General features: G+C 37.7%; 2 protein-coding genes across 2 annotated transcripts; one reads left to right on the plus strand and one right to left on the minus strand.

The window, feature by feature from the left end:
- Positions 1 to 1,094: 1,094 nt before the first annotated feature.
- LOC122670806 (probable polyamine transporter At3g13620) lies at positions 1,095 to 2,122 on the minus strand. Its single transcript, XM_043867793.1, has 2 exons — positions 1,278 to 2,122; positions 1,095 to 1,188 (listed from the first exon to the last, which is right to left on the minus strand). Exons 1-2 carry the CDS (start codon positions 2,119 to 2,121, stop codon positions 1,172 to 1,174), a joined length of 861 nt encoding a protein of 286 aa, XP_043723728.1. The 5' UTR covers position 2,122; the 3' UTR covers positions 1,095 to 1,171.
- Positions 2,123 to 14,899: 12,777 nt separating this feature from the next.
- LOC122670461 (tRNA-splicing endonuclease subunit Sen2-1-like) lies at positions 14,900 to 15,818 on the plus strand. The gene has a single exon (XM_043867342.1). The coding sequence runs from the start codon at positions 14,984 to 14,986 to the stop codon at positions 15,725 to 15,727; it is 744 nt and encodes a 247-aa protein (XP_043723277.1). The 5' UTR covers positions 14,900 to 14,983; the 3' UTR covers positions 15,728 to 15,818.
- Positions 15,819 to 21,279: the final 5,461 nt, after the last annotated feature.

Below are 21,279 nucleotides of genomic sequence, written 5' to 3' on the forward strand. Positions count from 1 at the left end.
AGGAATATGCATATCATTTAATACCATTTTAGGAAAAACCAAATAAAATAACACGTAATAATAAAAACTGAAAAGAATCACTGAAGAAAGTATTTATCAAGCAAATTTTTAGAGTAGATGGAAATGCATAGCTGTTCCACCGAGCGGTGGGAGAGATATTCGGTTCTCAATCCCAAAGGACCCGTAACCCAACTACGCTTAGACTAGTCCCATGAAAGGAAAAGATGTCAATTGGATTCAACACAAGATCCACAAACCACACAATAGGAATCAAGCTATGTCCATTTTGACAATATTGCTTTGACGGGGATTCCTGCATGTAAAACACGCCAAAAATATATATACACAAGAAATGAGCATGGTAGGACGATTTTAGCCATCTAAGCTTTTTATTGTTTTCTATAGCTTTTGAAGCGGAAAATTAATTTTAACTGCTCAAATTAATGCAAAAGTTCTCAATTGTTAGAATCACGCACCTTATCAAGCTGATTTTTGGATCCAATTAATCCATTCAATATATTCACCTATTATGAATTCCATTCCAATCTTCTTATCAGACACAGATGAGCAGAGAAGGGAAAGGGGGAAAAAATAAGACAGCTGCTTTTTCTATTACTCTATAAGTAAAAGTTCCTCTACAGGAGCACATCTAGAAAGTTCTCTCTTGAAATAGTATTTGGGTTACCAATTTCTCAGATTAGTATGATTGGGCCTCGACTGAGGCAACAAACTAGTTTTTCCAATCTGCTCATCATCATCTTCAACATTGTTGAACTCAAGCCACCTCTTAGATTTGCAAAAGCTCATGAAGAAATACCCAACAACCCCAACAAGTGTCATTGAAGCACTCACTACATAGACCACTTCATTCACAATCGCCATTGCATAAATCAAAATCCCAGTTGAAACCAAACACATCACAATTGAACCTATCATTCCCATTGGTACCTGAAATGGTCTCTTCAACAAAGGATACTTCCATCTAAGCCATATAAAAGAAGAGAACTCTAATAACATACCTAAACCATACAAGAAATTCGCCACTGATATTATATTGGTGAATCCCATAAAAGAAACTCCATATGTGATGAGGGTTGATACTAAGATCCCAACCCATGGTGTATCAAACCATTTGGATCTCCATAGGAAGCATCTTGGCAAGAATCCTGTATCAGCCATACCCAGAAGCTGAAACGAACCAGTGCTCAATTGGGCTTCAAAGACTCCAATTGCAGACACTACAACACCAATTTCAATCCAGATTTTTAGCCACTCACCTGCTATCATGCCTGCAGCTTCTGCTAAGAACCCATCATCCCATCTCTCTTGATTCAATTCAAGTGACCCAGTTGTGGACATAAGAGAGATCACATAGGCCAAACAAGTAAGAATTCCAGCTGAAAGAAGTGCTTTTGGGAAGGTTTTTTGGGGTTGGTCAACTTCCCCTGCCAAAGTACTCACGTTGTCCCAATAATTCAAGTTCCAGAACAGAGTATTGAAGTATAGATTCCAATCTCTTTTCATCCCTGGTTGACCCAAGTTCATCCAACGATGGGGTTCAATTTTGGGTATTGATGCAATAGCCATTACCAGAAATGGCATGAGTGAGATTGTACCTAGAGCAACTGAAGCATAACTAAATATTGTTAGGCTAGTGTAGTTAAGGAAAGATAAGATGAGGGTAGCAGAGGAGATAGCTAGAAATCGAGGAAGCCCTGATGTGAAAACAGGGAACAAGAGTTTCAAGTAGTCAATACAGAGGATTGGGTAAGAAGCATTGTTGATGACTCCACTAGAGAATTTCCATGAACCCATGAGGAAGCCCCAGAAGGGGCCAAACGCATGAGAAGCCCATATGATATAACCACCATTGCCGGGGAAAGTGGTGGCAAGCTCGGCTGTGAGGAGGGCTTGTGGGATACTCCAGATGAAAGGAAATATAAGGAAGCCAAGGATTGCGAAGAAGGGTCCGGTAGCCTTTACAGCTAATTCTTCTCCAAAAGGGCCTCCAGAAGCTTGGAAATGGATTAGGAAGATGAGAGGCAGAAGGGTTAGCTTCCTTTGATTGTTGCTGTTGATGGTTTCTTTTGGTTCTTCAAGAATCTGATGAGAGTTTCCCATTGTGAGGAGAGCTTCCAATTTGCTCTGTATGTGTGTGTTTTGGATATATATATATATATAAAGGTATATTCAGTGCACTAGGCTCCGCCACTGCCGGTCTAGAGCGGATTATAATATATGCAGGTTTATCCCGTTTCTGAAAAAGCTGTTTCGGATACATGTCAGAACCCAAATAATTGGGTTATAAGCTATGAGTAAATTTTGAATGAATCAATTAAGAGGTGACACCAAGTAGGACCCTACTGCCAAAGAAGAAAGTTGGGAATCTGCGTAACAAACCAGTAAGTATTCACCAACCGATTTGTAATGGAATTAATGGCCAGTGGTTTGCCCTGAACCTTTTGGTTAAGGTTTGGTATAATATAGCCCTTACCAGATTAAGGTAGGTTTGGTATGAAAAGAATTGCATGGCCACATTCTTAATTATGTATTTTAGAGCTAATTAGGTTAGTTGGATTTGTCATATTGGGAGAAGAGTTAAGGATAACCAAACAATTATGGTGTGATTTCAAAGGTCAATCGGATCTGGCTAATGGCAATTGGTTTTTTTCAAACATAGACCGAACCAGTTTGGTTCGACCAAGCTGATCAAAATCATTTGATATATTGTTATGGGAAGAGGGTTCTCTGAGCAAGTGGCATAGAGAAAAGTGCACCAATGCCGTGGGTCTAAATGATATAATATGTTAGAGAGCAGCAAGTTCATTTCATGTCAAGATGAGAGATAGACATAGAAGTGTTAATGCATCCTAGTCTAGCGGCTTAGAGAACCTTTCAACATTTTTGTGGTAGTTTAAAGGCCTATTTGTGTATTGTCCACCTTGTGTCACTCCAGGATATGTATGGAATTGGAAATGATTAGGGTGTGTTTGGTTGGTTAAAAACTAGATTGAGGAAGAAAAAAAGAGACGAAAGAATGTTTTATGGTCGCAAGGAATTTGTGCCCAAACATAGGAGCACGCAAAACTATTGCCCATCCTCATAAAATAAAAAATCCTATTTTTAAAAATCTCATCCATATTGATGCTCTTGTATGTTTTCATTGGCCCCGCATTAATGTAGTGATCACACAACTAGATACGTTCTCCTACCTTTTTATCTTTATATATGTTGGGTGACATTTCTATGTGGAGGAGCATAACCCCTATGCGTACAAGACCAATGAGAGGGGAGCACAGAAGTATCTTGGTGGTGGGATTTCTATCCTTCACAGGGATAAGGATGATCATTTACCGACGATCATGAGCATGGACATGACACGCACCACACCAACTGAACTAGGCAATTGTTGATATTTTATTTTATTTTTCGGTAACCAGGAAGCGGGAGAGAAACGAGAGACGAGAGTGGCTGATTGAGACTTTAATTGAAAGAGCGATGTGGCATTATAACCTCTTATTTGTATGAGATATGATGACACCTCTAGGTACGTGGCTTTCGTCTTTTTCCCAATGAATTTTCTAATTTCTAATAACTGCAACGTCCACGTGTATAGATTATAGACCCCACACTTGTCCTTTATTGCTGCCTGGTCATCCATCGATCAAGGGGTCCACATGGGGTCGTCTCGGTTACACTACAGTGGCATGGTATCGCTTTCCGTCCTGATCATCCAAGGAGAGACATTCACTGAATGATTATCAATTTATTGAACCGACGGTGTCGATCGAGGTTGCTCCATTCAAGAATGTCCCTACTACCATTGATGATTGTTTTACCTTATTTTCTCATTTCTTTCATGTCCCTTGTTTTTTTTTTTTGGCGTACATGTCAGAAAGGTAATTTAAAGGAAACTTCGTGGTTGATGCTGTAGCCTACTTTAGCTCTAACAGCCGCCACTATAATCTCTTTCTTAGTCTTCTCCCCAGGCCGCTCTTCTCCTTTCTTAATTGATAGTCTTCTTCACGGGCCACAACTAATAGACTCACAAAGTGGTTTGCGTGATTCCACTTTCATTAAAAAAAAAAAAAATAAAACAAAAATAAAAGGAAAGGGTGTGTGGGTTTAGTCTCACATCGAGTGTGTGTTATGTATAACCGCTATTCTACGATGCTAAAAATCGATTAACCTTTTGAAATTGATGTATGATTTGTGTGATTATATTTTCATAAAAAAAAAACTAATAGACTAACAAATCACATTTTACAAGTGTTTATTTACATTCTCTTTCTTAGTTTTCTCTTAGAATCAAGTAATTGTGTTAAATGGTACGATTTTGGGTAAATGATTTGGTTTTGGTTTTGGTTTTGGTTTGGTTCAGTTTAATTTTGTTGCTATCGAAATCCTCTAGTAGTTTGGTTTGAATCTACACACAAGAGAATTAGGAGACAGAGGGGATGAGTGGCCTGAAATTGACTTCGAAGGATTCTCCGATGCCTAAGTTAAATATCAGAGAAACAACAGTTATTGAAGTCGGAGACAAAAAACTAATAGCAGAGCTCAAAGATAGAATCCAATAGACTGAGTCAAATGAGAGTGAACTTACTTTCTTTTAAGTATTGTTTTCTTATTTATATGGTCTCCTTGGAAATGTCTTTTCTGTCATTTCGATCACGTATTCCTTAGGTAGACAGTAGATCTGAGCGAGAATAGTTAACGGAATTTGTTTGTGACTAAGCTGGTGTTTCTCAGGGGTTATCCCACTTGTGAGCCACGTGTAAAGTTCTTTGTTCATGGTTTTAGGGTGAAGAGCCTGAGGTTGGTAGTTTAACCTAGTTTAACCTAGGCCTTTGGCCCGTACCTCATGGGCCACGTTTAGTTCAAGTTTATTACACATGTCGGCTTGTCATTGGGAGTCAGATCCAGTATATATCAAATTTGATTCAGCACGTTTGAGTATGTAGACATTGAAACCAATTAAATGATCTTTTAAACGAAAACTATTTATTAGACGGTTTTGGTATTTCCAGTCTGTAAACGATTTCAATTAAATGGTTTTAAACGATTTTAATTTTGATTTTATTACTGGTTTGAGATAAACAGTTTTAAAAACCATTTGCATTGAAATCCAACCACTTTTACTTCTAGCCAAAATCAATGTAATAGAGAGAGAAATTCATTTCCAACCAACACATGATTGAATTATTCAATTACGATAAAAAAAAAAATAAAACAATTGACATTTTGCGCTGTTTTTTATATGTATTCTTGGAATGAGTTTGAACCGTTGAATGTCCAAACTACCACATGTTAAACATCCACATTAATACTATCGCACTGCCGAGCTATAAAGAATTGGAGAGAATAATTTGCCTGAAGAGTACATGAGGAAAGATAAAATTATTACTCGTACATGACGTATTGTAGGTAGGGATGTAAATGGATATTCGTAAATTCGTATTCGATCCGCGTTTGTATCCGTTTAGGAGAATCTGAATTCGTCCGAAACTAATCGGATACGAATATGATAATCCCCCTATCCGATCGATTATTAGCCGGTTCGTTTAGCAGTTCGACGGTAATAAAATATCTGAAATATAACTCTGTGTTTGTCTATCCTTTTAAGTTACCTTATAATTACTGGATTTTGTTATTTTATTTTTATAAATTTATAAGTTAAGATAATGTGATTCTTTTTCTAGATTTGCTATTGGTTTATATATATTGTTTTATACAATGTGATACATGGAATTACATATCTATTAAAAAATCAAAAGTTAAAAACGTAAGAGAATAAAAGACTAAGAAGAGTAGAAGAAAGGGTAGTTACTGAACTCTCAAGTCTCAATCCTAATCCTCATTATAAAAACTGTAAATATGTCAATGGCTAGTCGAAAAATCGTATTCGATCCGTATTCATATCCATTTAGGAGAACTTGTATTAAAAAAATCACTATCCAAAAATTATCCGAATCCGTCCGAATATAATCAAATACGAATATAATAATATCACTATTTGACCGAATTCAATCTGTTTACATTCCTAATTGTATGGAAGGGCAAGTCATGTCCACGACTTGACATCACACACAATTTATATTTTTTTGATGGTACACACACTATTTATATTATAATTGCTTCTACGAAAAAATAAATTATATTATAATTGCAGACAAAACCAAGGCCTATGGGCCCGCGGCATTCACACAAACCAACAAAATAAACAAAGGCTCGGCCACCCACCCTCGTATTAATATATTTGTCTTTCATTCATTCATACAGAGGAGAGCCAAATAAATAGACTCACAAGGCCCAATTTTACTTGAGCAAAAAATAAATAAAGCAATGAATAGAGCATTATAGCACTAAAGAAGTCATGTTGAAACCATAATTGGACTTGTTGGGTTTGATGGTTTTTATCTAGATGGGTTGATGAGTTGGTTTAATGGTTTAATTGGGTTGTTCATTAGAATTGAAAGTGAAGAGTATTCAAGTGATTGAATCTAGGGATCAAGAAAATTGATTCTTCTAATAAAATGGAAGAATAGAGTCTTCAACAAGGTTGAGTTTTTCAAAACAGTTGAAATGGTTGGTGGTTGATCATTAAGCAATGTGGAGTTTTTTAAGAGACACTTTGGAAAACATGTATAATGGATTTTTTATAAGGAGAAAGAAAACAACAAGGTAGAGGAGAGCATAGAGAACAGAGAGAAGAAGAAGAAGAGAGTGAGATGCCCAATCTATAGAGACACCAAGAGAGAGAATGAGAGGAAGTGAGTAAGTGACCAAGTAAAAAAAGAGAAGACAGAAAGGGTGTCTAAGGGAGTTGAGTTTGGGAGACAAATTGCAAGGATTACATTGTTTTTCTTTTCTTGTTCTTAGTGGAAGATTGGCGATACTATCGGACCACATAAATCTCTTTTCTCTTGTGTATTTTTTTTTTCTTTTTTGTTCTCGTTGTTCATGCACATATTCTTTTGTGACTCATTTGACGTGAAGTGCTCACGTCGGAAACAGGAAATTAACACCAAATGAACTTCATACCATTTTGAAAGTATTTGGAAAATGCTTCAAAATGTAATTTCAGTTACGAAATTAATTTGGATTTTTAAAGACAAAGATACGAGCTTTTAAAGTTTAATGGATTTGGACTAGGCCAGGCCCAACCCGGTTCAAAATAGACCACATAGATAAAAGCCTGCATGGAAAATTTTCATTTTGACACTAGATGATGGACTCTTGTCAACATGCATCGAGCTCGATTTGAAATCGAGCATATCTTTGTTGACGCCTGCTTAACGTCGATGTCACTCCTTAATGTCAAATATAGCCCATCATAAGTTGAGAACCTAAAAGCCTTGTATCGACATACACTAGTCTCTGTTTGACATCGATTATTCTGGTTTCTGCATTCGGTGCGCATTCATCGACGTATACTTGACCTCGAAATTTATGTTTAGACGTTGAATAAAGCTGATTTAATGTCGAACTTAGTGTTTTTTCCCCCTAAAGTAGGGTTCTTTGTTTTTGCACAATACACCACCTTGTGATCCAAAATCCTTCCAAATACATTTGTTGGACTCCAAGGGAGGTTTTGGGTCATGATTAACAACAAAACTACCTATATATTTCTATTGGTTAAAGGATTTTATCTCATTTTCAACCCTGGATGAGAAAACCACCATGTTCATATCCAAAATCAAATGGGATTTGAATCAAAATTCTCTCTGACCGATTCCATTCCTGATTTCGAATTTTAAAACCTTCAATTTGGGTACGTTAAAAATCAGAAACGATAAATTATAGATCACCCCCTAGTTTTCAATCGAAACTTAAATCATTCCCTGATTTTTGAAAAATCTCAAATGTCCCCCTCTACAGTAACGGTGTTAGTTTGCTGTTAGTTATTGGTGTGAAAGAACTATTTTACCCTTGTACTAAAACATTAGAATTAAATTTACAATACTACCCTTCCTTCATCTTCAACATTGGTCAAGGGTAGTTTAAGGATTTAAATTTATTTAATTGGCTAACATCATCACTTAACAGCATCAAACTAACGTTAAGGACTAGTTTGTCATTTTGGGGTCTAAAGCAAGGGTGAATTGAGTTTTTTCAAAAATCAGGGGTGATCTGAGTTTCGATTGAAAATCAGGGTGTGATCTATAATTTACCCAAAAAAAAATCCCCAAGGGTTTTCACTATTCAACACTACAACTTCTACTCTTCCAATCTTCACTCTTCAACTATTCTCCAATCGTAGGCAGGGTCAAGGACGGGAAATTTATGTCTATCACTTCTGGGTTTCAAACAATTACGTGTACGATGTATCACTCTTAACAAGTTAAAATTATCTCCGTACCCCTAAGTATTAACTCTATTAGTTTTGGAAGAAAATAACATTCTTGCCCTTTTACCTTCTTCTTCTTCTTCTTCCTCCTCCAGCAACTCCGCCCCCACCCTGCTCCCTTCTTCCCTTTGGATAGAAGCCCCCCTCGGCTCCATCAGCGCACCAGCCCCGCCTACCCGTTTGCAGATCTCTTGCGGTCCCGTCTGCAAGACACACCACAATCAGATATACAACACCCCAGCCCCAGCCTTTGAACACCAAGCCACACCCTGCATCACACCCAGACCCTGTTCACATCATCCCAGCCCTAACCCATTGATGAAATCACCCAACCCAACCACTGGACAGCGAACCGCTGCCCTGCTCGCATCGCTGTCCAGCTTGCAGTACTGCAACCATCTGCTACTCCGACAATAGCAGGGGACCCGCTCTTGGCTATTGTCACATTTGGGTAAAACGAAATCCCCAAATGTGGATTTCAAAACTGAAAAAATTCCTCTTTTCCTCTCCAATCAAAACCCAAGTCTCTTCCTCTGTTTCTTCTCTTCATCTTCTTCTTTGTTTCTTCAAAATTTGAACTTGTTTCGTGTCTTCTCATTCTCAATGGACAGAGCTCAGGCTTTCCTTTCAAGAATTAAGATGCTCATTCATATTTCTCCTTCCAACGGTTGAGAGGAATGAATGTCTTGTAATTTGTTTCTTATTTGTGTGCTATTTCTTTAATAAACACCATTTCATTCATTCTGAGTGTAGAAAAGCAAACTAGAGATTCTATGGGTGGCTCTTGGTTCGTTGAGATCTAGAAAAATGTTAGATTTCGAGATCTCAATTGTCCAGGTGATTTTGGATTTGAAAAGAAATGAAGACAAAGCACATGACTAAAATGCAGAGGAAACAAGTAATGAAGAAAGAGATCAACATTCTCACCTGCTCAAAATTTCGACCGCATGACCAGTAGCATTTGCAGGAATGGCAGAGAAAATTAGAAGGTTTACTGAAAGACAAAAATAAAAAAGAAATTCTACAACGACGAATCGAAAGTCAAACTGGGTTTCCCACCGAAGCCATTAATTAAAGGCAATACCAAACACCAAACTAAATGAAAGAGATCTACTCGATTAGTCCTTCTGCAGATGCCCGGAATTCGTCTAATAGACTACAATCGAGTTCTTGAGAAGAACCTCAAGTCCTCAAGTATCTCCCTCTAGTTTCGTAATTCGATGAAATGGTCCAATGATCCTCACCTGCTTTGGTTTCATTAATCAAAATCCCCAAATCTCCAAATCTCCAAATCCCCAAATCGCAGGGCACAAGAGATGAAGAAAGCTTCTAAGGGTATTATGGGCATTTAGTTAATATTTGGGTGATGACATCATCATTTAACTGTCATAATCTAACGGTAGGAGTACGTTTGTAAAAATCTTACAAAACATAGAAGAAGCTTATGAAATAAATGAAATTTCAGGGGTGATAGATATAATTATTTGAAACCCCAGGGATCGTAAATGTAAATTTCCCTTCACAGAACATATTTTTGGTGTTTCTTCACTCTGGAACACATCTTAAAATAAGAAAAAAATTCCACTCATTCCCTATAGAAACCCTCAACCCAAACTCAAACCCCGAAGTTCCCACACTCTCCTCCTTTGTGAACGCAAGCTCCCAAAGTTCTTTCCTGCAACTCCATCTATCCCAAAGTTCTGGCCTGCAAATCCATCTCTCCAATTGACTGTGGCCCTTTTCATTCCCCCTCGTTGTCGCAAGCTCAAACCTGAGTCTTCTTCTTCTTCGGCATTCTCCCAACCCTAGTCGAACGCTGCAAATCTTAAATCAGTGGTAGTAGGTATCTCTTTCTTCGCCCTTCTCTTTCATAAACCGTCGTCTTCTTCCTCGTTTTCTGCACATCTTCAGGTTCGCATTAGGTTTTCCAAGGATCTTTAGAACGCTGCAAATCCTATTCTTTTGAACCATCTTCTTCTCCTTCTTCTTCGGCATTCTCTCAACTCTAGTCAAATGCTGCAAATCCCAAGTTGCTGGTAGCAGGTATATATTTCTTCCTACTCTCTCACACCCTCATCTTCTTCTTCCTTCTCTCATGAGCCGTGTCTGATGCAGGGATTCCATCTTATGAGTATCTGCGGAAGGTGAAAATCCCACTCTGTTCTAGCTATTACGTAGAAGGGTCAGTTTGAAAATTTCTTTCTTTTTTTTTCACTTGCTATTTGGATTTATGTATCCCACGTGTCCAGAATAAACCATGGGATTTGCTTCTTCAATTTTGTGTTGATTCTAGTTCTGGTTTCAATTTCTAATGCATATTGTTCCACATCATAAACTTGATCAATGAAATTCAATTGATGTGCTGCTTGTTGATTCAACTTGAGCTTACAATTGATATTCTGAAATTCTGTCTAAAATTGCTTCCAGTCCAAGTGGTGTTTTTGCTCCATATTAAAAAGAGACTTCATATGTAGAGTTCAAATTTGTTGTATAACAAAGGTTGCCTTGAGCCATGAAGAACTAATGAAGAAGCAGGAAAGTGAGTTCTCTGTAATGGTGCAGCTTTGGAGATGATACCCATAAATCATAATATTGGATGGGTAGAGCACCAAAAACTGACCTATAACCAAAGATTGGGACATATTTTCATCAATTCTTGGCACAATCCAGAATGCTGCTTTTTTTTTTGTTTGGCAGAAGGGTTGATTGAATTAATAGAAGAAAATGAAAACAAAGGAAAAACCCGAGGCAAAGCCAGAAACTGATACAAAAGAGCTAAGAAAACCTCCTCCCACCTACGACAATGCCATCAGTGAGGAGGAAACTAGCAAACATAGTATTGCTGTTTAGAACATGTGCATTGATTGTTGCCTTCAGCAATGTTTTACCCATTTAACATACTTATAGATGATTCTTTCTCTGTTTTGGGTGATCCTGTTCTGTTTGTCGATTCTGGTTCTTCTATATTGGAGCCTTTTGCATTACCTCCTTTTTGGGAGAGACATGATTGGACAAAAACATAGTATTGCTGAATTATAGGTAGTATCTAGATAAATGAAATTGGGGTCCAGATTCTAATTTTGGTTCAATTTAGTAGTCTATAAATCTGTAGCATTGAACCAATTGAATAGAGTGAGTTTTGAATTGATGAAAATTGATTTCTGGTTGGCTTTGTTAGCTACTAGTTTTGAATGTCTTAGCTGTCTATTGGTTCATTGCTTGGACAGTAATGAGAGGGGGGGTGGTGGTGGGAATGGACTGTTGACTCATGATTCATAAATGGTATGGTGGCATTCCATTGATCAATAAACGCAATTAGTAACTTGTGTTTTGATCTATGTGTATGCTATAGTTTCTGTTCTTAGTCTAGGAGGCATGAACCCCTTCACCAATCACCTCCCATTGTATTGTTGTATTAGATTAGAATCTAAAGATTTTGTTGAGGGAATTATATATCAGGAAATGGATCATAATACAAGGAGGATTTTCATGTCACTGAGTCTGGGTAGTAGTCAGTTCTACTGCTACTTATGTCACCGAGTTTCTTTTTATATGTTCTCATATATCTGATTGCCAAATAGCAGTTTGAAAGCCCGTATGTATATATCACTGCTAATCATTTCTCTTTTAATTTGTGAACTCAACTAGATTTTCATAGGGTCTGTTCATACTTCATAAGAAGGTGTATGTGATTCATTTTGAACTTACAAGAATGTCTATGTAAATGTAATTATTTTTGTTTCTTGTTGAGGCTAAGATTTCCTGTGATTGATCATGATTTATTAGTGTGTTCCTTATTATCATTTAAATTGAAGGAATGGCTAATGGTTCAAACCCCGATCAAGAGTCTACAACATGGACAAAGAATGAAGTAGATACTTTGGTAATAATGGTAGATGAGGTGAAGAAAGGCAACAAGGCAGGATGGAACAACATTAAAACCAACATGAGGCCAAAACTGGTCATACTTTAAAATGTTACAACTTCATAACAAAAGGAACAAACTGAGGACTAACTATAACAGTTTCAAAAAGCCGTTGGATACGTGAGGCTTTGTTTATATTTTTTATGTTGTAACTTTGAAAAGTAAAAATCCCTAATATTTTTTTTTCACAATTATGTGATAGGCAAGTACTATGTTGTAGACTCAGGGTAACGATGTCTAATTGGCTAATTAACAATGTGTAAAGAATAGTGGTATCTTTTCCAGGATTATAGAGGGGGAAGAGTGGAAGACAGTTGAGAAACTCAATGGAGTTTCTCAACCGTATACATTTCTCTCCAAGAAATGTGATTGAACGAGCTTTTGGGATGTTAAAAAATCAATTTTGTATTTTAAAATTGATGCATCCCTTCTCTTGCCCAACAAGGAAGCAAAATCTTTGGGTAAAAAATAAAGGAAAGGAAAGGAGACGAAAGTAAAATCAGAAAAACAAGGATATAACACTAAAGCTTCAAATTATTTCTCAATTGGAACTAAAATGTAAATGAAAAGCATGGTGTGCTATACAGGTTTTTTTTATTATTATTTGGCCCCGTGTGCCATGCAGTTCAGATTTGTGATTGTTTCTGGCAGAAACAATCTTCTTCTTCAAGAACAATTAAAGAGACCTGGAACAAAGAAAGTTAGATTCCGGAGTGAGTCTCTGGGGAAAACTCTCCAACGATCAAGTCAGTACATTGATCAGTGTGTGCTCAAAGGAGAATGAAAGAGATTCAGAATTGTTTACCTCTGGCCTGAAGCTTAGTTTTTATAATGTTTATGGGATATGTCCCTGCTTGAGTAGTAGATCTCAGTTCTGATAGGAATAGGATCCTTGGAGTTTCCTTTTCTCTCGAGATACGTAGGAGTTATAATAGGAATATAATAAGTTACCAATTGTAGTTGGTATCAAGTTGGGATTGACTTCCTTTTTTATTGAGGAGGATTCCAATTGTGCACGGAGTTATTTTTCACATTCCTTTGTAGGCATGCCACATGGTGCACTTTGATTGGTGGTGGATATTAGTCCACATCAGAGATTGTTTACTAAATTTGAGAAAGTGCGTATCAAGCGGGTCTTAAACCTATCCAATGGTCAACCTACCAAACTTACCAAGTCAGTTGAAAATTTGTGTGATGGAAACGTCTCAGGTTAAGGCCTAATGAAAACCATAGTCTTATAAACATGAGAGACTAGATGGCCGAATTGGGTTGAATTGCAACCCGACATATTTGTTATTCAACGTATCCATAAAACCAACCAAGGGAGAAAAAAAAAAAAGTATAATAACTATTGAATTTGACATTTTTTTGGAGTCCAATTTTTCTAGTTTTCTAGACGAGTGCCTCTTTTTGTCACATGGAAAAATTTGATGAGTCCAAATTTTGTGCACAGATAAATCCTTATACCCCTCTCCACATGTCAAGTTTCAACGCAAACAAGAGTTTATCAAGTGACAAAATAAATAATTGAAAAATTAAGGACCACCAAAAGGTTGTGTGGACCAATTAGGGGATGTATGGATATACATTAGAGGGTAAATGATTGAATTTGTCTATGAAATCTAATACATCAATGTAGACCATTGCGACATATCCAACTGTTAGAATCCCCATATCACGCTTCCAAAAGGAAAAATTACCATGCTAGAATCTCAAGGGGGGAGCTCACTTGGCAAGGGACCATGCCTAAGGAAGGAGAGGTCTTGAGTTCAATTCCTCTCCATCCTTGGGGCCACCCGACTGAAAGTGGTTTTGTGGTTCTCATGGGCTCCCATCTTTCCTGGTTTATGTAGGTTGCATCTTACATGGACTGAGGTTTACCCAGTGTACCCCTAAAAAAATAAAGGTGGGCTAGGGAAATAATACTAAAAAAAATACCATGCTCTAGAACAATCTAAAGACGTGCCTGTCGAAAGATAGTTTTGCTGATTTTCTGTGGAACAACGAATAAAGCACCATATTGAGTTTTCTTTCACCCATGGTAGAGAGAATCTCTTCATCCATGGGTTCTGGAGCTTTGACAACGGTCGAGCAATTCCAAGGGCACTTTGGACATTCATCATATAAGGAAAAGTCATTATGAGATCGCAGCAATGATTTTTTCTCGAAAAACACCTGGGTCAGTTTGAAGGTTCTTGCAAAACAAAAAACTCTAGAATTAGAAAGCCTATCTGGGCTTCCTCCCAATTCCGGAACCCAAGTTGTCGCCTCTCCACTCCCGGCTAATATCAAACCATAGGGTTATAGCATCTTCGGATAGGTTCAGAAAGGGTGTTAATTGTTTAGCAAGTGAGGAAGTTTGAGTAATAATTTGTCGGGAAAAAACAAGTTATGGTTATTCTCAGTTTAGTCCTGTCTGATCCTCTCCTGTTCTTCACCTTCATTATCTTCTTATTGCGTCCATATTCTTTCAATAGGTGGTACTGTTTATGAACTTAATTTTGCTTTATCGTTCTTCATTGACATATTGATTGTAGTCTTCATTTGATAGTCAATGGGTAGAGTCTTATAGTCTTGTAGTTGGGGAAAAAATCTTCACCATGCCCCCGTTTTGTTTAAAATGGTTTCAGCATGTATTCTCAAAGGCTGCTTTTCACTTCACAAATTGATGGAATAAAGTTCATCTGATCTTCTGTCAAAGAGTTGAAATGGGACCAAGGTGGAAGGGAAAGGGTTCAGAAGCTAAAGCCCTTGCAGAACCCATGTCAAAAATAGTCCAACAACTACAATCTTCTCTAATACAATCCCAAACACATGGGTCACTCTCAGGTTGCAGTGTTCTTATTGAAGCAGAACCTGAACAAGCTCATCTTCTAAATATGGCATGTTTTGGCAGGCCCATTGTCACAGCTGAGAAAGATAAGCAGTGGTATCAATTGGGTTTTGAGGAGGCCTTCTACCTATGTCACTCTCTCAAATGTCTCCAAATTGTAGGGGTGGAAGATAATTGTGCAAAGAAAGAAGAAGAGCTTTGGAAGTACATGAATTCTAAGAGAACAGAATTCCCTTATTTTTATAAGGCTTATTCTCATCTTCGGATGAAAAATTGGGCTGTTCGGCCAGGTTCTCAGTATGGCGTGGACTTTGTTGCTTACCGTCACCACCCGGCTCTAGTGCATTCTGAATATGCAGTGATTCTTCTGTCGGAAGGTGGTGATAATGTGAATAGGCGATTGAGGGTTTGGTCTGATTTGGAAGGCACCATTAGGCTCTGTGGCAGTGTTGCCAAAACGTTGTTGGTTCTTACTATCAGTAGTAATGGCTTCGATTCGGTTTTTCCTTTATGTTTGAAGCAGTACAGTGTTGAAGAACGTACATGCACGAGGTGGAATCCTGAGCAGAATCGTGAAGATCATCTTGTTATAAAAAATGTTGTAAATGAGACTCAGTAGACATTTGGTTTTACATTTTGGCCTGTTTAGGCAGTTTGTTTGGTTTGATTAGAGTCACTTTACTAGTAAATCTGGAGGTGATGGTTGTTGTCATTGTCGTTGTCTATAACCAATGTCATTGGCCTCAAATAATCCTCTCCTAGTAGTAATTGAAGTTTCACTATGATTGCCACCATTGGTGCTGCTGAATCCAAATATATGGTCATGGCCTTCTATGGGAGTTCTTGAGACTGGCCATCCGTTGCAGAGAAGCGACAAGCACTTTCTCCTCTGGAGAACAATCTCCTCAATATCATTTCCTATCTCAAATGAATGTGGAGAAGAACTCAAGTGAAGGACTTAGTTTATCACATGAAGCTTTCTCTTCTTCGCTTAATCCAAAGGTAGTAATTATTCTAAACCATTTAATTCTAGTGCTTTCTATTAAATGACAATGATATTAAAGCTAAATGCTATTAACATCACATTCCTCATCTAAGCAGCCACTGCTTTGTAAACTGTATACTATACCAGCAATGCCCTAGCAAAAATTAGAATTTGCTGCTTCTCTGCTCTGCAACATGGGCACCATGGGTTGTGTGGCTACCAACCTTGCTCCCAAAGCTCCTGCAATTGCAGGTTTGTTTTCTTTATGCCTGGAAATATCGGTTTTGTTAAATTAGCGTTCTCCTTTGTATAGAGGTTATTGTTTGATGATCTGTACAATTATATCTTCATTCAAAGCACTTCATATGAGTCACTTGTTGGTTCTGATGCGAGTAGTTGTTATATTGTGAAGAAAATAAATAATGTTGAATAATTTATACACGAAATCCATATTCACTTGTTTTGGATGGAGTTTTGTTGACAGAAACTTTGATAGGATGTGTAAGAGTGTGATGAAACTTGTATCAGATGTTCTAGGTCCTTTCTTAAAATCTATTTTCTGAGGAAGGAATTTTCTCAGTGAAATCCGATATACAGTTTGGATGGAGTTTTATTGACTGAAACTTTAATAAGATGTGTATGAGTGTGATGAAACTTGTATCAGATGTTGTATATCCTTTCTTAAATTCTCCCTTTTTTTGACTCTGGATACTCTGGGTAGTTTCAGTGAATGTCCAATAGATTTCATCCCCAAGAAGAAATCAGAAACTAAGAGATGAGGGAGTTGCAGCTGCAACTTGTTAAACTGCCGGCAGCAACAGAAAGGCCATAAACGAATAATTTGTTATGGAGGTTTTAATGCTATTAAGTATTATCTTTAATTGAAGGGTGTACTTCCCCCCTCCCCCCTTTTTCGGTGGCCTAATTAAACTGATAGGTTATTTTCAATCACATGAAACTGGAAAACAAATCATGTTTGAGCTGAAATCTTTTATCCATGATGTTTATGAGAAGTTCTGCAATAATTCTCATCGTCTTGCTGCGCTAAAGTTTGAGGCCAAGAATCATAATTGGCATGCTGGCTTCAGTGAGTCTATTATCTCCACACTATATTGAAGCTCTAAAAGGCTTTCCAAGTTTGATTTACCCAAATTTGAAATATACTCCTGGGGGCCAGATCTTAAATCTGTCCATATTTAGTCAGTAGTTACCCATTGATCTATCATCATATGATGAAGAGAATTGTAAAGAGAGAAGCAGCAAATGAAGAGGAAGGGTTGACAGCCTTGCTATAGAACTAGACAGGAGAACTCCCTCTCTCCCTCAGCTTCCATCTCCCTCCCTCTCCAGCTCTGACTCCTCCCTCCCCTCCCTTGCCGGCTTCATCAGCACTCCCTCCATTCTAACAACTGGCCTTCATCTCTGACTCCATCCACATCGTCCCTTTATTTGAGCACACTCATCAAAGGCACCTCCTTCCAAATCTTGGGCCTCGCACTGGTGATGAATGCCAACACTCTCCTTCCAATTCACTTTGAAATCTTGTCTGTTTAAATTGTGGAGTTTAATGCAGACCAGGTTCCTCCATCACGAGGACTATAGAACGGAAGCATGACATTGTATCTAGTGTCAGAAAAATACCACAGCTCATCTCCTCCACTTTACACTTTGAGTAACTGTTCTTTCACAGCCAGGACTTGTGCAGAAGTTTGAAAACATCACTTTATATACTCTATACACAAGAAATGAGCATGATCAGATGATTATTAGCCATCTAAACTTAATATTGTTTTCTAGGGCTTTTGTAATTGAAATTTCATTTTAGTTGCTCAATTAATGCAAAGTTTCATCAACTATGAATTCCATTCAAATCCTCTTATCAAGATACATGTGAGGAGAAGGGGGGAGGGGTTGTGGATGAAGAGAACTGCTTATTCTGCTACTCTCTTAAGCAAGAGTTTATAGGTCATAATGTATGCAGCCTTATCCCTATTTTCACAGAGAGACTGTTTCCAAACTCGAACCCGTGACCACTTGGTCACAATGGAGCAACTTTACCGCTGCACCAAGGCTCGTCCTCTCCATGTGGCTCAAACAAACATGCAATATGGGCAAGCTTACCAATTTCTCATGTTAGTAGGTTTAGTCATGGAATGAGAGTTTTCCTAGCCAAACTTTTTAACATAGACTTAAGATTAGTATCATATAGGTAGTTAAAGGAAACATTAGAAAAGTCATCTGTGAGTTTTGCAAATTCTAAAAATTTGAAAAGAGAGTGCCATGAAATTTTAAAAGATTCACAAGAGGGAAGCTTGATCAATTCTTTGTTTGGACTGCTAGCGTCTGAGATAATGATGCCTAATTTTGAAGCTTGTTTCTATCCATGAAGAATCCTAGAGAGATTCGATTCCAAAATATCCATTGATTTGACAATTAACACCCTGCCCAACTATGACAATGCAAAAAGCTCAGCTTGTTAATCTACGTTGAGGTTAAAAAGGCTTGTGCATATTAAAACAGGACAAAAGTGGTCATAGTTAGAAAAATATAAATTGGAAATGTTGCTAACAGAATCCATAGAATTACTATCATAGGGGTAATAGTGGTTAGAGGGATGGGGGGGGGGGATATCTAAGTCCTGGATCCACTTTGTTACAGATCTCATCACAACATGGGGATCAGCTGAGCCTGATGCATGGATTACTTTGTTCTTTACATCCCAAATAAAATAACATGTAATAAGAAAAATTGAAGAAAACCAAACCGAAGACTGTTTAACTAAAGAACTGGAGAGGAAAAGGGAACAACACAATTGTGCCAATGAGGGGTTGGAGAGAAGTTCTATTCTCAATCCAAGGGGGCTAGAAGCCCAGATACGCTTAGTCCAATCACAAGATAGAAAGAGATGCCACATGAACTCATCACAAGAACCACACAAGACACAAGGAGATTCGATCGCCATTCATTTTGATAGAACAACCCTATTGGGAAGTCATGCATTTAAGACATGCCACAAGAACATTTTAAATTTTGGATGGACATTAAGTTTCTAGTAAAATCTCCACCATTTAGAGATGATTGGATTTGATTGAGATTTTGAAAAAAATTTAGCAGCAAGTTGAGTGGAAAAATATCCAGAATTAGTTCACAGTACTTGAGGAATTCACATAACCAGCACCTCCAATTCTCCATCATAAATTTGTTCCTCTATCTATCCACCCCAGATAGATAGAGATAAAGAATGACATTGATCCAAAACATCTGCTTTTAAGTCTCGAACAATAACTAGCACTGTTTTGGTTTTATTATGAAATAATCTATAGTCCCTTTCTTAGAAAAAAAACAAAAAAGCAAGTTTACTTAACAATCAAGCCAATAGAGTCGGAACCACCAAACTGCTTTTACCAACACGTGTACCTTCATATCGCTATAAATACAGATCCCATTGAGAAGTAAAGCTACAATCAAAGAAAAGGAGATCCTTACTATCCAATCCAGCCGACAGAAGCAATAAAGTAGAGCAACACGGATATTTCTACGGTTGCAATAGAATGTACTACAAGTAGTAAAGGACTGTTTCAAAGTCTTGTATTACTATAAGGTCAATGCAGTGTACGACAGTCTGGCCAAACTCCACTTATTGACTGAAGGAGGGTAATAACCCTGTAGTCTTGTGTTCACTTGCTTATCAATGAAATTCTGATTACCAAAAAAAAAACAAAAAGACTGTCTCAAAGTGTCATTAGGGAACCAGATTGCAATTTCCCGTGGAATTTTTGAGGTTTTGGATCAGATTACCTGTTGTATTTTTAATGTTTTTTAATTAAAGATTCAAAATATTTTTTTATTAAGTGTGTTAGAGGGTTGAGTCTTTTCCTAATAGACACCTAAATAGCCAATGAGTGTGCCTATTGGAAGGCTTGTTTAAATGGCAAACAAACAAACCTTGTGGAAAAAGACATGCATGTCTTGGGGCATATCTTTTAGGAGACATTCCTTGGTAGTGTCTCTTCTTCTCTTATATGAAGAGAAGAGATCTTGCCCATTTCTCTGATATGGTTTTAAAAAACAATCTTAAATATTGTTTTCTTCTCTATATTAATCTGTCAGTGTCTATGAGTTAGTGAATATAACCTTTGGACTCCCTTTTTAATCACTTTTGGAACTGCAACCTATGTAATTAGAGAGTTGTTTTATCATGGGGGTATAGATGCATTGTTAACCCGGATTGCAGAATTGAAACATCTAAAAACCTTAAGGAGAGCATTGTTTGATGTGACTCAACTCTACCATTTATTGTTCAGATATCACAAGAGGACGTGTATTGGTGTACTTCAACATCTATAAGAATATTTCAGTGCTATAATACTTGTTGAGCATACTAATCAGATAAATTTTATACTTCTCGTTGTATTATATTTCTAGTCATATACTTGCCACATCTAACACTAACCAGGCTGATTTGATGTTGAAAAACCAAGAATAAGTGACATTCTAAATCACCAAATCAGATTCAGATCTATGAAATCTCTTACTGCCCTGCAGCTGCCCCCAGACATCCAAAAATCTATGGAAAAACTGTTGGACAAGTGTGTGTCCATCAAACCCGGTTCGGTCCGGTTCAACCCGATTCACCTTTGTATTGAACATTTATATATTTTAGTTTGATACTATCACATGCGATATAAACTTTTTGAGCATTATGTGTCCCTAAGTTTTACTTAAAATGGTAGTCACAACTAGGGTTTGGGCTGGGCACCCTTATCATATGGTCATCGCATTGGGTATGCCTAGACATGTGATGTCAGGGTACGAATGTGAGTGCTCACATGTTTGATGTGTGCATTGGCGAAGAATCTACTTTGTCGATTCCCTCATGTATTACTACCAGATGTAGGAAGGGATAGACATGTGTCACCGACACCCTGTGCCTGAGGGAACCCTGTCACTGTAAAGTGTGATCGCATTCTTTGGTTCATCAATGACTGAGACTCAAGCGAGTCAAAGCCGGTGTTCTGAGAATGCGTGAACACTTTGTGAGTGAAGGAGTTATCCAACACGGTCACCACTACCCGATTGGGGAACACCAAGATAGAGACTGTCTGTGCATGGTCGGATCAGAATCTGGATCCAGTGCCGTTTTGGAAATGGTTCTGCAAAAATCTATTTTACATAAAATGATACAT

This window comes from Telopea speciosissima, chromosome 8 (genome assembly GCF_018873765.1).
Source record: "Telopea speciosissima isolate NSW1024214 ecotype Mountain lineage chromosome 8, Tspe_v1, whole genome shotgun sequence".
Lineage (NCBI taxonomy): Eukaryota > Viridiplantae > Streptophyta > Magnoliopsida > Proteales > Proteaceae > Telopea > Telopea speciosissima.